Source organism: Spea bombifrons, chromosome 7 (assembly GCF_027358695.1).
Source record: "Spea bombifrons isolate aSpeBom1 chromosome 7, aSpeBom1.2.pri, whole genome shotgun sequence".
NCBI lineage: Eukaryota > Metazoa > Chordata > Amphibia > Anura > Pelobatidae > Spea > Spea bombifrons.
The window spans coordinates 41,698,462-41,716,688 of NC_071093.1; the positions used below are offsets into that span (position 1 = coordinate 41,698,462).

General features: G+C 43.1%; 1 protein-coding gene across 2 annotated transcripts in view; it reads left to right on the forward strand.

The window, feature by feature from the left end:
* LOC128502385 (ankyrin repeat and fibronectin type-III domain-containing protein 1-like) overlaps nucleotides 1–8,637 on the forward strand; it is an 85,094-nt gene extending 76,457 nt beyond the window's left edge. For both annotated transcript variants that reach the window (XM_053472177.1, XM_053472179.1), the window contains 6 exons: nucleotides 2,248–2,398; nucleotides 2,791–2,959; nucleotides 3,587–3,753; nucleotides 5,848–6,061; nucleotides 6,405–7,120; nucleotides 7,805–8,637. In XM_053472177.1, coding sequence (XP_053328152.1) covers nucleotides 2,248–2,398; nucleotides 2,791–2,959; nucleotides 3,587–3,753; nucleotides 5,848–6,061; nucleotides 6,405–7,120; nucleotides 7,805–8,095 — 1,708 coding nt within the window. In that variant the 3' untranslated portion in view covers nucleotides 8,096–8,637. The remainder of the gene's footprint in view (nucleotides 1–2,247; nucleotides 2,399–2,790; nucleotides 2,960–3,586; nucleotides 3,754–5,847; nucleotides 6,062–6,404; nucleotides 7,121–7,804) is intronic.
* The last annotated feature ends 9,590 nt before the right edge of the window (nucleotides 8,638–18,227 follow it).

The window sequence follows — 18,227 nt, forward strand, 5'->3', positions numbered from 1 at the left end:
GGCATGTATGGACATCGAGTGACATCACACAGCTTGTGACGTAACCCAGTAGGCGCGTAGAGACCCTGGGGTGACCGGCCCCCACTTGTTTAAGGAATAATTTCAGCCGGTTAGTGGTGGATATTTTCCTGTTAAATCCAATTTGCACATTTTCCTGAGTTGGCGATCGCGCCAGGAGAGTCTCTCTATCAGCAGCTTCTCTAAGCAGAAAAGCAACTTGCTGCACACCCCGGACTCCTGTACTCTGCTTGGCATTACGTAGCTGACTAAAGGAGCTCTGCAGGCTTCATACAATCAGTTACATCCGTATCACTCTGGATAAGGGCTGTGTCTCGCCCCCCAGGGTAGGAGGGAGCCTTGCTTTAAATAGGAATCTGTGTGAAGGAATAATTTGCTGGCTCTGCTCGAGGCTCAGCACAGACGAAGGCAAGAACCAGGCCGCTTTCTGCAGACATCTGTCGCTACACCAATTGTATCATCCTTTCCTATCGTTTCATCTTTAAACGATATCCAACCCCCCGCCACCATTTCTCTAACACTGACATACGATGAGAAATATTGATACACACAGATGGATAGACAGACGGTAGCCGGACAGATATGCACCACCACCCCCTACCCAGCCGTAATGCTTTCTTCACTATTGTGATAGAACAATATTTATACAATAACTATATTATATCATTATAGTCCGGAAGTCAGGGGGGGTCGTTGTTCCTGATTGCTTCCAAATATGAGAACACAATTACATAAAAGATACAAAGTGTCACAAAGCTCGCTCACATATACCCTTAAAGTATTACCCTGGGTGCAGCAACAAATTGTACCGTTACGGCTTGGCAGCTGATATGGCCTCATTTTTAAGCCACTATAGATAGAACTTAACTTGGAGAGTTACTTGGGAACAGATATGAAGAGCCTGAGTGAACGTATCACATGGGCACATAGCATCCCAGAATATGTTCTTTACAGATGGGTAGAACGGCTCTTAACCTGCAGTCAAACGCTATATTGATACACTCCCTGCTACTATGTGTATATATATATATAATATATGTATATATATATATACATGTACACACACACTATGGGGCTTTCCTAATGTATATGCATATTGTACCCTGATCAAAATATCAGTGCAATCGCTGTGCTATATGACTGCACTTGTTGTACCTCCCATTTATCATCCTGTAAAGTACATTAACACTAAACAAATACAAATAAACAACTAAAAGTCTGGGGATAATGACGAGGTGTACACCATCTTTAACGATGCGTTGTATATGATATCTACCTGAGCAGGAGGCCGGCCGCGAAGCCATTTCCAACCCCGCGTCGTGTCTCGAGCATCAGGGCCTGGAACGTGGAGATCCAGTTTCCCACCACAGAGCTAAAATCATTGGCGCGCATGCTACCAGTGAACTCTATTTAGGTCTCTTGGTAACTTTCACCTTCCCCCATCCTCCACCGCTCGGGGTACGCACACACGTGCACACACTGCACATTAACTCATGTTTCAGGGCTTTAATCCGACCATCATCAGTTGCCTGGATGGGCAGAATTGAAATCTCTGCATGTAGTATCACCTGTCACTGCTTTTCCCCGTGGTCGCTAATCCATGTGCACAGGGTTAAGCCATGAGAACTGAGGCTGCAAATTTTTCCTGATCTGTCTGTATCTTGGGATTTAACCCAGTCAATCCCCGAAGCCCCTTCACAGCTCCAGAGGCGCCATTCCTTCTACAGCGTCTGAGCACAGTTTTCGGCACTCGGATTTAAACGCCAGGACAGGCGGACATACTTAGTGCGCAGTCTTCGCTGGTTAGGAGTCCTTTCGGGGGCATTCAGCAGCGTTCACCTCAATCCTTATTAAAGTGTTTTGTGTTAAGTCTTACACAAGGTCAAGGTTAATGTCGGGAAACACTTGGGGCACAGTATTCCCTGCCCTGTCCGACGTCTATTGATGCATCAATAACCGTACCAGATTACCGTAAAAATTAAACATGGGGGGTGAAGAGGAAATAGATCATTTCAGAGGAAGGTCTCACGATGTTAGAGCTACTTTTGGAATGACTAGAATTTTCTCGAAACTTGAAACTACAGTGTAGGAACCCAAGCTGCGTATTTCATGTATTATAATGCGCTTAATGCAGGGTATAAACAGAGGGTACGTCTCCCCCTGATTTTTTCTTCCATGGCCATTAGATTTATTTCAATTGGCTGCATAACCGCCATCTTTTGTCTACAGGGAAGAATGGGAATGGCTGCAGACGCTGGCCAGTGTAGAAGAGCCAGGGGCCAACGAGCAGGAGCCAGAGAACTGCCCAAACCTTCTGCTCCAAGAGCTCAGGACTGCTGTGAAGGAGCTCATGAGTCAAGTCAACATCCCCATTCAAGAGGTACTCGGCCTCATCAACCTAGCTGCGCAGGAGAAAGGGTCTGATTATAGCCATGCTGGGGGGCTCCACTCATTGCGTGCCAAAGCCCTGCTACAGAGGCTGGTATATTGTGTTTGTTAGAGGCTAACACAGTGAGGGGATTTAAACACACATGGGATAGGCACACGGCACCTGAATCTAAGACGAGACCAATGACAGATTAAGGTTTGAGTCTTTACATCAGGAAAAACTAGACTAGACGGGCCGAATGGGGCCGATCTGCTGGCAAATTCTAAGCTTCCATGAGAACATAAAATAAGGTAAATTTCACCCAGCAGTCTCTGTTACACCTGGTGAGAGAGGTTACCTTGGATTGTTATGAGTGACTAACACTTTTTAATGTCACTGTGTAGGCAAAGGACTTCCGCCTGTACAGTCAAGAGGTCCTTGAATTCGGGGGGCAGGTCTCTTTTCTTTTGTTGCTGCCTCCGTCGGATGACGTCTGTACGGCTCCTGGCCAGAACAACCCCTACGCGCCGTATTCTGGCTTCCTCACGCTGCCTCTGCAGATCTTTGAGCTCGGTAAGGACGGCTGCCCCACCGTAGAGGGGCTTTTGTGATGCTTTCAAAACCCGATTCTGGGTTTACAAATTCTGGAAGTTTGTCTAAACAGCAGTATTTATCACACAAGAAATGGCAGGAAAACCAAAAAAGCCCATAAATGCCCAGATGTCCATAAAGTCCGTAGATGGAGTACAATGGAAGTGTACTAATAGCAGCACAAACGGGTGTTTACAAATATATCATCTTATACAATGTGTTTGTGTAACTATTTGTGTATATCTGGAGCTGCGGATGTTTCGTAGTGCGACGGCTCTGTCTGTTCTACAAAATGTTCTAGAGACTTAAGAAAGTTTCATTCATCCACCAGACAGAAAAATACATATTGTACTTAATGATAACAAAAATTCTAGTATTTTACCCCGAGGAGGATAAATGGGTGTATTTATGAAAGACAAGAGGTTAACTTTCTAATAATAACAAATGCATGTTGCTGCATTGTCATTTATATCATTATTATTTATTGTTTTATATAGCACCATCATATTCTGCAGCGCTGTACAATGTGTATCCCTCATGTTACATTGTGTGCTAATTGTAACAAATCAAATAAGACGATAAAATGTGTAATTTTTGTTTCTCTTAAAGTTCATTTTTTTACCTACGATCGGGAGTTTATCAGTCAGTATTGTCAGGTGTCGGCGTTACTGGAACTCGAATCTCTCCTATCGCAGCAAAGTCTCAGGGAGGCCTTCTCCGACTCCGAACTTACCACAGCAAAGCAGCGGCACCAACAGGTCCAGGACTATATCCAGGTAAAGCCCACCAGCGGCTCACTATGGCTCTGAGAATGCTGTCAGCGTGGGTCCCTCGTGGGTCTGAGTCCTCTCCTGGGTGGCAGGGTGGGGGGGGGGTCGGTAGAACTGGACAAATAAAGAAATGAGGAGGCGATTGGAGCGTGGGTTTGGTTAGCGACCTTGGAAACGTGGCAGTGCTGTGTGTCTGGAAGGATGTGAATCAGCCATTGGGGTAACCCAAGCCAATTTATATCAAACATATTAATTAGACAGCAACATGAAACGTAGTAATTAACAGAGGAGAAAGAAAGCTTTGTGATTGATAAGAAAGGCAGCATGGTAATCGCTCCGTATGGTGATATGTATTTTAGTATCTTCTACCCCCGCTAACTTGTGGCAAGACTAACTTCATCTGGTCTGGCAAGACGCAGCTCAAAATATAACGACAGATTAAGCCCAAGGAGTGGAGTAAACCAAGACATGTTATTGACGAGGATACAGTAACTTTAATAGCAGGGAGCTGCACGGCAAACATTCCTTCAGGATTCAGATTCTTGAAACGGGTTATGAAATAGTTGGGTGAATAATTGTTTAGCTCACTTCTCGTTTAGAATTATATTTGGAAGGCACCCGTTCCCAACATGTGGTTTTTACAGGAAATTTAATAAGGAATTATGTAGCTGTAATTGGGTGGAATGAACACGATCATTCCCATCATCAAATTGTTCATTCATGTGCTTATACTCCCCTTAACATTTTATATGGCTAATTAAGGAATCACCTTTAGAGTCATGGCCTCTCTTTAGCTCCCATGAATGATCCAGCATCCTCATAGATAATGATCCAGATAATGATGAATAAACGATCGGCCACAAATAACTCCATCATGTCACATCTTCTTGCGTCTGTAGGAACACTAGTGACATCTGTAACAGTCTAGCATCGTGACGGGGCGAGCCACGTCTTACATAAAGGCATGAATTTTGTTGATTGCGTGCGTTCTGTGTTTGCAAGTGATTATTATTTAGCCAAAGCCAGTGGAATTCTACCCACAGTTCCAACGAGCCCCGATTAGGTCCTGTCGGAAAGGAACTGGGAGCCACTATGAGTAACGCAGATTCTTGGCGATGGTAAATTATTTACTAGCTCTCACAGAATAAGCAGGAGGGGATTTAATAAGTGGTTTGATAACCATGTAAGTGTATGTCTGCACCAGCCAACAGGATAACGGCTGGGAGACCTTCATACCACTAATACAGACGTGACACTGCCAAAGCCCACAGAGGAAATAGGAAAGACATGTTGGGTAATAAGTCCTGTATTCTACTCCTGCCTTGCGTAGACTACGCCGTTCCATGTATTTATCATGGCAGGCTGTTTATTGGCAAACCCAACCCCTTGTTGCAGAGCAATTTCAGGAGTCGTCTGGTCTGACCAGGCCGTGCTCCTGCGGAATTGAGCCTTTAATATAGATGTCTATTTCTTTTTATTATTATTGTTATTTTTTTTTCATTCAAACTCTTGAATTACAGAAGTGTATTTTTCCCCTTAAGGCGTGGAGCCAAAAATACTTAGAATTTGTTTTCAGAAATATCTGCTGTTTGGAGGAAGAAAAAAAAGGACAAGGGGGATTTTAACTTCCATCCTGTTTTTTCCAAAAACTTACAAACTTTACAAGTCATATTGCAGAAAGTTTAAAGGACCCAATATAATACACAGTCCTTCATGCTTGTGATTTGAGATTACACCTCGTGTACAGTCCACGACACAAAGAGCATAATAGTACTTAATGCAGTGATCCAGACATGTAGCCTTCTGGATAATTTATACGTAATAAATGCAGGACAGTTGCTTCATGAAACTGCTGCCAAATCTTAAAAATAACCGCTTCTTCTAAAGAAAGCAAAGTTATTGCTCCTTGGAGTTTTTTAAAGCAATAAAGAGAATACAAGCTGCCTCCTCCGGGTGACCAGCGGCGTCTAGTTCCAGGGACAGAAACCGACAGCCCCGCCACGCGATTCCTATCACTGCCGCGGCGTGTGCTTCATATGTAAATCGTTTTTTAGCATGTTGTACGTCTATCATGATTTGTTTTCTCCTGATGCGGTGCAGCAAATGGAAGAGATCTGGAGAGAGGTGCGATGGATGATGGATGCCCTTCAGCACGCAAGATACAAGCAGCCGTCCTGTACCATACCGCTTACATGGTTCTTGGACGTGTCCGAGGATGTTTACCTTGAGGAAAAGCTTCAGTCCACCTCATCACATCTGGACTACGTCCCATCTCCGAACCCCTCTCCCGAAACCAGCCGCAAACTCAATGCAGGTAAGTCTGTACTTTGAGATGTCTGAAAACAGAAATGCTTGGATTGTGGATGCTTTGCTGTAACAGCGCACGTAGGCATTGTTAGGATATTTCTAACCTCTAGGACTAACTTTTAGAGGTTCCCTGAGGTGCACGCGGAGGGCGATGTCACACAAAGCCAGATCTGCAGATTCCAGGCTGATGTATTATTTCAACCGTAGAAGCCTTTTGCCGGTTAGTTTATCCATAGACGTGCGGCACAGGCTTAGCTAATTCTTTGTTACACTTTAACAGCAACTGTTTCGCAGAAAAAAAGATGCTAAAGTTTCTTACTTTGTATTTTATTTGTTTTTTGTAACTACAGACCTCCTTACCGCTCCTTACTCTGATAATGAACTATTAGATGTGAAGTTTGCAAACCAGTCTTCCCCTCTTCTAGATTCACACGGTGTGTCAGATGAAGAGGGCTCCTCTGAAGTCTTCCTGGCTACGGATAGCGACTATGATTCAAGCAGAGCCCAGAGTCCCAAGGAGCTGGACTTGGTCTACTCTTCAGGACAGGAATGTGGCAGGAGAACCATCCGTAGCTTCAGAGATGGAACCCCAGATGTTCTGCAGACCCACGAGCCCAAAGTTTTGTCTCAGGATGATGAGCGCCCGTCACCGCTTTATGATAGTGACTTTGTGCTTCCCAGCCGCCAAATCGAGCTGCTGCGCATTACAGAGAAGCGTCAAGCTTACTGCGTCCGTACTAGTAGCCTGGATTTCCCAAAGCAGCCTTACAAGGCCTCTAGAAAGTCCTGCCCGGGTTCAGTTGATAGCTCTCCAACAGAGACGAAAAACTCTGGCCGCTGTAGTGTGCGAGGCCTGAGGACGAGCACATCCTTTAGTCCAGACCATGACCCATCATGTGAAAGGTCGCAGCGGCTTTACCGCACGCACTCTGTCGAGTGGACACATGACTTCCGAGAACCCTTGGAACCGAGAATTGTAACAGCTCAAGGAAAGAAGAATAACTCTGTAACGCTGCGGATTTATCCACAGTACGAGACGGGACTGTCTAAGGAAATGAGTGTGAAGGTACAAGATGTGGGAGCGCTCCTTTAACCTGCCGATAATACAGTGCCCCGAATTCTTTTCTGGTCCGGCTGCTCTTCAGCAGACCAAAATTTTGTTAAAAACCCCTTTATCCGTGAAAATACCATAAAAAAACCTCTGCAACGTTCACTAAGTGAAAAGTCGCATCAGTCTTTGGTTATCAATCAGTGCCATGCGAGTCCTTTAACAAGTTAGCTGACACGTGAAGCAGTAAAAGTAATGGGGCAGCCATACTGTTCATACTTTAGGTTACCGCTGCCCCACTTCTGGACATGACTGACCACACGCTGGTTGAACAGCCAATTTTTCTAAAATCTGTATTTTTTGATACGAAAACAAATATCAGGTCAGTGACGCAGATTCTAAGATAGTAAATATTTAAGTTCCAAACAGGTTAACCAGGTTGTGCAGATACCGGTTAGATACCGGTTAGCGATCCAGTGTAACCAAGAAGGGGTTTGAATTCCTGTATTGTGACCTGAGTTTAAACAGCACCCCCGTACTACTGAAACAACCTAAGCCCGTAACGTGAGATAGTAGTTGGAACTTTTTATCTGAGATTAAAAACCTCCATCTCATTTACTAAAATGTCATACATTTTGTTTTAAAGACAGTAAATGAGTAAAAGTTTAGTTGAATTTATTTATTTTTTCTATGTTTGTCCAGTTGCATATAACAAGCAAGACTCCCGCCCGGGAAGTGGTTAAACTGGTGGTTCTGCAGATGAATGAGATCTCCAGAAGTATGCTGGGATCCACAGAAGCCTACTGCTACTCCGAAGATCAGCTGGACCATTTTGCACTGGTGTTCACGTCGGAGAACAATAAGGAGCAGTGGCTTTCTGATGACTTTCTGCCTTTTTCCCTCCACACCACATGGAGTAAGGGCCGCTTCTGTGTCCGAATCCGGGAGACCTCTCCTTTACTATTCCAATACGGTCCGGCCACGACGGTTTGAACGTTTCACGGCCAGAATGTGGCTTTAAACCTCCGACTGCCCAAGGGATGCCTAAACGGCCATGCTTCCTTCAATAAAGAGTTCCCCTTGTACAGAAATATGGGCTACAATTGATGGTTTTGAATATCGTCTGTTTTTTTTTTCTTTGTCAACCAAAGACTTGCTTTCATGGCTACAAAGAGACGCGATCGGTACACGAGGGAGCGAGTATCTGTTACTGCAACTTGTTCACCGGAAAGGAATTTGGAAAAATGCAGTATTTTTAGAAGAAGCAACATAAAACATACCACTCGCAAAATAAAAGAAGCAATACATATTTCACATTCCCCTCCACCCTTTTCAGCGCGTTTGGGATTTTTATTGATGTTCGCAGAGACTTGGTGGGAGATCGGACGAGGATCCCGCCGTACGTATTCAGAGCAAAAGAACAAAAAAAACTTATAATAATAACCACAAGAAACAGTTCTTATTTTTTAAAAAGTTGTGAAAGATATTGTTTTTTTTGTGCTTGTTTCATCCGGAAAATATATTTTGTTGCACAATCGTTCCTAAATTTTTATTAGTATTATTATTTTAGGAGTTTTTTTTTAGAGAGAGAGAAAAAAAGTGTGCCAGGAATTATTGTGAACTGTGTGTCTTTCCGGCCCTCCTCTCACAAGCACACACAAACCTGGCCTTTTAAAAAATGTTAATACCCCCCCCGGTGCCGCTCGGCTACCGGCCGCCGGCTGATCTTCCTCCGTTCTAGTGGTTGTGACCCAGCCTGCCTGTGTTCAGACGCATGACATTTCTAGAGTTTTCCGCGTTTTGTAAGTTAATGGCTTTATCTTTCGTGCTCCGCAGCAGGGCGGTGGTGCTTCGGTGAGACTTTAGACGGACTCACTTCTCCAAGCCGTACCATACCAAGGTCAAACTTTTGGATTAAATATATATATATATTAATGTTGGCGAATACGGTGTTAATCTTACGTATTTTTTCTGATCAATATCTGTTTCTACCTCTTGGCGCCCATTCCCTCCTTAGTTCTCTTCCTCCTCCATTTCTTGTTTGTTCTTTCATGAGCCAGACAAGAGAAAAAAAAACATATCGACATTTGATGTCTTATTATGTGTAATAATAAAGACACCACATAGTGATGAACAAATGATTAAGCACTGGTGCTATGACTGTAAACATATTAAATACTTTTTTATTACTAGCGTTGTCACTATTATGAACTAAAACGCACAAATAATACAGAATTCTTAAAATGACCGATCAGCGACGATGAATGCTTTCCTTAATCCAGTCGCCTAAACCGGTTTGATTTCTCATTTCTGATACAAAGATTTTGAGCCTCTGCTTGTGGCAGCAACGCGATGTTAAACTAGCCCGGAAAAACCAGAAAAGGGTTTTAAAGGTCCTGGCCCCCCGACTATAGAAGACCCCGGCATGCAGCCTTCAGCAGGACCCGTGATGGAGCCGAATGCATCTCGTGATGGCCTGAGCTCGCTGTTAAAGCGTTGGAATTATTATTATTTTTGAATTATTATTATTGTAGGACAGACTACACTTTGTATAAACATGCTGCTCAGATATTTTAAGACACTTTGTGACATATTGCAATATAATTAACACCGTTATTGCTGGAAATATCGATCGTTTCCGGCACTATTACCGCAACGCATGCTCTTATAACACGGCGACCACGTTTTATATTAACATCTAAAACAAAGTCTGGGGCAGGGATGTGAAAGGTCTGGACGTAAATCATACGGGGTGACGTGTCTCTCACATGCTACGAGTGTATTGTGAAATTGTGACCCGCGTGTTACACGTTTACATCTTTATCACAGCGATGGGAGCTACAAACTGTTTTCTGACGTCAATGAACTGGAACACAGATGGATAGCATAATAACACAAATATCCTGCTTTTCCCGGGACAGTCCTGATTTTTTTTTTTTTTATGAGCAGACAGGGAGCTCCCCTGACTGCCCCAGGGGGCCATAAAATCAAGCAATTACCCAGCCCCCCATCGTAGGTGGCGGCACTAATATCACGAGTAATAACGATGTCAGACACGATACGTTTTGTGAATCTCGTGGCGCTAATGGACAATTATTAGTCCTCATTAAGCTTCGCGTTGACTTTTAATTCCTTTAGGCAGAAGCGACGCTCCATTCTTGGCTCCAGCGCTATTTTTGTCGTCGGGTTTAAGTCCTAAGTCAGATCCTAACGTACACACTTACGGGGCTTTATTTTTCCACAAGATGGGTATTGTTAGCAACAGAAACCTAATACAAAATTAGAGCTCGACAAACCCAGACCGCAGCATTAATACAAAGACGCTATCGCTACATCAAAGATGGAAGTTTAATACGCAGCCGGAGCCACGACCTGAATCTGTTTCAGAAAACAGATCAGAAACCTGCTTTAAAAACCAAAAATCCAGACTCGCTAATTCTCTAAAACTCTTCGGAATCTTGGTCTCCTCGTTAAGCAAATATCAAGTAACCATAGCAACTAAGAGATGCGACAGAAACAGCCATTAAAGAGCTCGCGGAATTAGCGAATTATTTCAAGAAAACAGTTTACAAGGCAAATTTCTCCAGAGATCCGCTAGCCTTGTGAGGACTATTCAGTGGCATGAAATAGTATGACATCATGCCCGGTGACTTCATTTGCATATGACTATTACATGTCATCCGGCGCCCAGAACAGACGGTAATCCAGAGAGCTTTCAGGCGCATCGGCTACAAAGCCAACAGGACGCTTTTCCAGATTCTTCATTTCTTAATATATACAATGATTTACTTTGAAGTATTTTTTGTTTAAAAGTGTTTTTTTTAAACAAAATGAAATGCAGCATGCAGAAATGGGCACAATCCAGAGAGCAATAATTTAGGTGCCATAAATTAAACGTTGGTAGCCACCGGGGCTCTGTATTCTGTGTAATATTATATTCCGCAAAGCGGAGCCAACGTGCCCTGCCTGATAATTATTCCAATTCACAGATATTCTGGATATTTTTTTTTTAGTTCATAAAAATGACATTTTAACATAATCCATCCCCCGCATTCTATCAATTCTTTCTTATACATGACAGTTATATCCGAACATTCCAATAAATACATCCACAACATTCTCACAAACCCCCGAATATTCCAAAAGGTTATTCATTTTACCCAGCACATTATAACCATGAAGCGGAATCGTTTGTTTGCATTTTAAGCACCCCTGGGGTCTTCGGTGTTCCTCGGGGGCCGGAGCTCTCTTGCTATATATTATAGCTACTGTTAGAATTCAGAAATTGCCACATTTTCCACATTCTGTAGAGATCACGGAAAACAAACAGCCATGATGCAGAAAAATGGAGTCCGTTCACAGAACAAGTAAGGGAAAAAAAAAAATAGCCAGGCCATGTGTTCAATAAAGCAGCGGGGATTTGAAGTTCTCGGTGGTATGCAACTGTTCTACACAGATAACCTGCCGTCTTAACGCTGAGCTCCGAGCCACAATAATAGAAGTAATTTGACTCTAGAAACCCAGAAATGTGGAACACTTGTACACACAAGTGAGCCGAAACCCGCAGCATCAGCCAGGCCGCCTGTCTCGTAACGACAATCTAGTTGTTGAAATGAAATGCTAGCACCTACTAAATTTATCCCGAAGTGTGCAGGAAGCAAATCTAATTTTAGGGCCGTGTATCTTTTTTTAAAAAAAAAAAAACATTCCTGGTGAGGATTTAATAAAGTCAGAGGGGTAGAGGCCGGGCGTCCCGTACCCTCAATCAGCGGGGAAAGCGCCACATTCAGCGAAGTCATGCACCTGGGACAATATCTACGCACCTTCGTCGTATAACCTGATGATCACCACGAGAAACTACGAAGCAATTCTACTGCCGAACAATTTTTTTTTAAAAAACTGTAATTGGATCAGAAATTAACAAATGTAAAATGCGTTCCTTGTTGTTATAATTCCGCGTTGGATTGTTTGTTTATAAAAATGTGTCCACTTCGGTTCCTCATCAGAAACACGCAAATTGATTTCTGACTCCGAGGACATTCTAAAAAGGTTACGATGCGGCTCCGTCTCCCAGCGATGGCCGCATTTCACGGCACTGGACTTCATCGGCCTCTCCATTCCTTTTTAGCCCCGGGCTGTCAGTCTGTGAAGGTGAGAAGAGTCTGCTGACATTGTTCAGATAACGCGTTCTTTAGACTCCACGTACGTAGAAGCATTAGAACTTTTGGCGTCTTCTGACAACGCATTCATCTTCACCTCTGCCCGTAATATCTTCAGATATCTTACCGGATTTACTATTCTGCACCTGATTAACTGGTATATGAGGGGTTTATGTGGGTTTCTTATAATTATGTATATTTTAATTTTTCACTCCATTAGAGGCTCAGGAACATGAAGGAAATCTATACAGAAGCTTCTAGAACCCCAAAGCAATCGTTGTTACATGGGGGGGGGGCATTGAGAACTTCCAGGGTTTGACATCAAAAATACATCAAGATGACAGTCTGCGATCAATTCTAACTGTCTCTTTAAGAAGGTAGACGGCCACCGTTTAAGAGGTAGACTGCATGCATTACGGTCCCTTTAAGAGGGTGGCCGGCTGCCATGAGTTATTACCGTCCCTTTAAGAAGATGGCAGACTACCATGAATTATTTCATAACCTATTCATAGATCGTATTACTACAAAGTGAGTTTTGTTTGAACTGCTTGGATGTCATTGGGGGGAGGGAGCGGGTTCTGGGAAAGATCTATTGTGGTATTAGCCCTAAAAGCAGAATGGAATGTATCAAAGGATATGAGGAATGAAGAGCGATAGGATTCGTGTCCAGTAATACTAATAGAAATTCCTTAAAAGTGCAACTTTCTATTGAAAATTTCTCCCAAACATCCTATTTCAGACACAATACCCGTCTCCGGCTCTGGCGCAATCATCTCGGTGCCTTTACTTCATTCCTCACGCCTAAAATGGTTCTGAGAAAACGAAAAATGTCCTCATTTCCTGTATAGATTCATTAAAAAATATCATATTATCATATATTCATATCAAAAATATGGAGCTATAAAAAAATAGAGGAACTGAACCTTTAAATAACAATCCACGGCTCTTTGAACCCATTGGTATCCCTATTAACATCCAGGGGAGGAATAATTAAGGCCCTGCATATCTGAGATTTTGACATTAAGCAAACTTCTGGACGGCGTTGGTAGGCGGCTGAGATTACGCATCATCATTTCTGGACGATTAAAATGTTCTGACTCACATGGTCACTGTTTTAATAAAAATAATCTCCCCTTCTACGCCGGGGGGCGGCTTCCGCTTTCCACATCCAACCCGTCACATCACTTCCAGGGTACAGCTTGTAGGGGCTCCCCACCTACGTGTTTCGCTTTGATGGAATCAGACGCAGAGAGCGCTTTATTTTTAAATAACTAGGCATGACACCCAAATCCCAAAAAATCTAATACGGAGCTTATCAATAATTGATTAAAATACCAAAAAAGTACATCTTCCATTTTTTTATGAATATGCTGAATAGGTTATGGCGGCAGGTCAGGGATATGATGTGATATACCGGCACGTCAGAGATGATGTCATTAATCGACTGTGGAGCGGGCGATGCCCTGGGTTGGGCGTGGGGAAATACAGGCTAAACATTATTATTATTTTTTATTTATACAGCGCCAGCAATTTACGCAGCGCTTAATACAATCCATATATTCAAGGGGTCTGACAAGACGAGAACTGACAGCCTAAGACAAACCGATTAGGTGGAGGGAGCCCGGCTCGCAAGCTTACAATCTTAACGTATCTTACTCTTATTGTCAATATTGTATAATTTGGTCAATTTTAATGTTATTGTTAACTTTCGTCCTCCCTGATTGAAGTCGTGCCACGAGATCTGCTCTATAAATAACATGGAATATAATCCCCGTGGGTGGTCTATTACCGCATGGTCTAATCGTGGTGTTTCTCCTGTACTCACTACAATCTATTTTAGAACACTCGTTACAGAATCCCAATTGTTGCTCCCTCTTGGTTTTCCTTTTTTTCAGTTTTTTTCTCCCGTCGCCATGAGTGACATCACTCTTTGATCTTTTCCAGCGTTAATGAGAAATTAATTAATAAAACCTGCATGAAGAATTCAAACCCTCCCCACCCTCCAATAACGCTTAAATCTGCCAAGAAAATCAGAAAAAAATACATGAAATAATATGTGCCGGACTAGATTATTACCCAGCGAACCTAGACACGGTAACTTTCATTTTTGTGGTCTTCCGCCCCGTTAAGATTCTTAGACTCTGATCGTTGATCGCGTAGCCTTGTCAAGAAGAAGAGGGGGGAGGAGATATATTTTAAATTGTAATTGTTATAAATAGAGGAAAAATACAAACAGACTGTGAAGTGAAATGGCTTGTGGCAGCATAAATGAGTATTTTTTTAACGTTACTCATAACATCTCGTGGCCTCATACACACTGTTTTCATTATGGGGTTATTTTTATTTTATTAAATAAATCAGAATCAATGACCGTATTTAAAAAATAGAATACTTTTATGAAAAGAAGCCGGGGTTTTGGCGTATTCCAGCAAACGGTTTGAAAAGGACAGAGATGATGTTAATATTCATCATGTAGAGGTACGCAGCTCATCGGGAGTTCGGGTAAAGATGCGGCTACGACGGAATACCACCTGCCTCCTCGCGTCAGATCCATGGCGTCACAGTGATGAACGCTGCATTATGTGTGTGACAAACAGGTCGTGCGCAAGATGCTTTCCAGGGAAACCGCTGCAGTCAAAGTGACTTTGTTTCTTAAATCTCATTCCGCCGTCACTTCGTCTCCTTCCTTCCCTCGTTTCCCACGTTCCTTCCATCGCGTTCACCCTAACGTGTAAACGTGTATCAGACCGCTGCGGACGTTGGGGATTATATATTAAAAGTGATTCGGGCGCAATGATTAAAAAGTGATTGTGTAACCATAGCAACCGATGGAATCGCACATCAGCGGAAGTATTCCACCGGTCGGTACGGTCATAGGATCACTTTTAAGACTTACCTGTTTTAATTTTTTATGTATATATATAGAAGAGACAAACGGTTTGTCCTTATTTACAAACGTTTGCGTCATAGGATATCTCCTCATCTGTAAAACCCCCTCCAATATTCCGGATGTACAAATACACGCGCATCAGCAGAACAGCATTTAATAATATTTGGTCCATGATGGGTTTTACTTGCAGGGCTTTCTTATAATATTTGCCTTTAAAAACGGGGTAAAGCTTTTCCTACCCCCATCAATCCCGACCCCGCAGGAGAACTTCAAAGCTCGGGGACTTGCTTTTGTGTGCGTGTGTTTGTCTGCCGTGATATCGATGACATCATCTAGAGACAAACAGGGCCCGGCTATTGTTCTGCAGCAGTGTGAGCTCATGTCCGTCTCCTAGGATCTCGGGCTTGTCGCACCCAGGCATGCTTTCATGTTTCTGCTCCGCTCTGCGGGAGAGGAGGGAGCCTTCTCAGGCACCAGGCAGGGGAGATGTCACCGCCGCAGAGCAGAAGGGACATGGGGACCGAAGGGGGAGACAGAAGGGATGGAGCCAACTTAATAACAAGAGCCGTGTGTAGACTTGCCAAGCCTGGCAACGCGTCAACTCTATCCCTGCGCGTCCTATAAGCTCTTTAGAGGGTCAGAGGTGCGACTAACCTCAGTTGGCATCTTATGAGTTAAAAAAAAAAAAAACATGCAGGTTGCGGCCGATATATATATATATATTATATATGATGTTGATGGTTTGATCACGAGAATTAAATAGTTAACCGTAGCAAAAAAGTGTATTGATGGATAGCAATATCATGATCCCCCGCATTAATGTTTAAATTACACACGTGATATTTTTAATAACATGTTAAAAACATTTCTAAAGGCGCTGACCGGCCGGTTACAGAGCAGATACTGCGTCCTTCGTAGGAGTAATCACTTTCCTGTCCTACCCTAATAAAATTTTTATGTAACATATTTATTATTAGTAAATAATCCCGGAGCCTCCATCGAGTAGAAAGGTCCCATTTTTCCCGTTTCTGCTGCCTCTTTGGAGTATACCGAGCTCCGGTAAACGCGGGGTGATGAGCGCTGCGGGTTCCACGCATTTAGGGCCCGCCTGGTTTACGCCGCGGTCTCTCGTGTTGTTACGCTGTCTCCTGGCCATATTTGCCAATTTCTGGAGTTTCAGTTATGTGGATTTTTAACACTGGAGCGAAGAGCCGTGTAACTGAAATGCGATTTGTAAACGCCAGAGCATGGAACGTTTTGCTTCAAGTCATAATCATAACATTTAATGACAACAGGCTCCAGCGCGAAGCAGAACGTTACGCTAAGGCGGTGTTTACACATAATATTATATACATTTTGGGGATTATTTCTCTTTAATGGAATATAAGGATACTCCGTAGGTGGTACCGAAACACGGTGGGCTCACAGTTATATTATTTATTATATTGCATATTCCGTTTATCGAATTCCTTCCATACGTTATGTACAGCGGTAACCCGTGTATACGCTTGGAAGACCGTCTGATTAGGGGAAAGATTAGTATGAATATGAGAACATTGGCCCTTCTCGGACTGCTAGTTAACTGTACATTTACAAAGGCGAACTTGTTGCTTTATTATTATTACATTACATTATTACTATTATCTACACTGTGGTATTTTTTGTCTCTCTGTGGTTTTATATGGTGTTGGACATTTAGAGAGTGTATTTTCCTTGGGTTGCTGCTGCATTCGTTGGAAAGTATTCTGTCACTTGGTGGCGTGAACGGATCACTTATACACACGCCCTGGATATCGTCCTCCGTGACCTCTGTCTACCTTAGTTTTATTCACCTGTTATCCTAAGACAGATGGTATGGTCCAAGAAACAGGTAGACGGACCTTTCCCATAATCAGGACATGTTTAGAGGATGACTCAAATTGGGCTTTGCCGCTTGCGATGTTTAATTCTGTAAAAAGTAAAGGTCTTCCCAGTAAAATATCAACGATGATGGGCCTGCGACGGGCCACACTACGTACGAACATATATCAGGGTCAGCAGCTCGTCAGAGCCAGCTAATGCCGCCATACAATCATCAAATACTATTTGCGGCTGATACGCTCTCTGTATTCTGAAGCGGCTTCTCTGTTATAGAAGCTCTAAGCACATGGAAAGGCCACTCGAGGGAGACACTTTTAAGTGGTTGTCAAGCCGCACACAATGTTGCGCTATGGACTGACTTTAACTTTTCTACTTTTCTTTCTCCAGGATTTGAGCTTTTATTAATAAACAGAAAGCCTTAAAAATAACCCAAAAAGTATGTCGTTTGAAGTGGTGTTCATACATATTTTTCTCAGCAACATTCAATAAGATTGCGCAACGAGGATGACAGTTCTTCTCAATACGCCGTTACCCCCTTCGAGGGGTTATAGGTTCAAGTTATGCATCTCATTTAAGAAGAAGGGCCTCGCTCTCTACAAACACCAGAGTTTGGGCCAAAGCTGGCCACAAGATCTTCAATACTTTACATTCCTCATAACTGTAAAACGAGTAACAGGGACCCGGCTCGGACGGTAAAAGAAAAGCTACGTTTATGTTTAGGGGGGGTGCGTGCTAAGACGATAAATTATTTTTGAAGGAGGTTGTAGATGGGGAAGAAGATTTATTTTCATCAGTTTTACCAATAGGGGCCTCTGGTTAGAAATGGAAATTTCTCCTCATCTATGTAAGCTGTCCGGTCATAAAGAGACAAAGGCAGCACCGTTATGGTTAGGAGTGAGTAACAAGACTTCCATATACCAAGATCTCCAGCATGGAGAGGACACCACTCATGGAGCACCGGCTGAGTGGCTCTTACCGAAGACTGGCCCTTTCAGAGTAGGTGCTTATAGCACACGGTCTTCCGCCTGCATCTGAACTCCACACTATGGGTGTTGATGGATGGGACCATATGCCCCGGCCACAAATGTTATTCAACACTCACATTCCTGCACTGATACATTATGTTGGGTTAGGTGGACATGCTCCTCTCTCTTCATCATTAAAATCAATGATTTTGCCCAACAAAGTTTTCTCTGTAGATATAAGGAGATTGTAA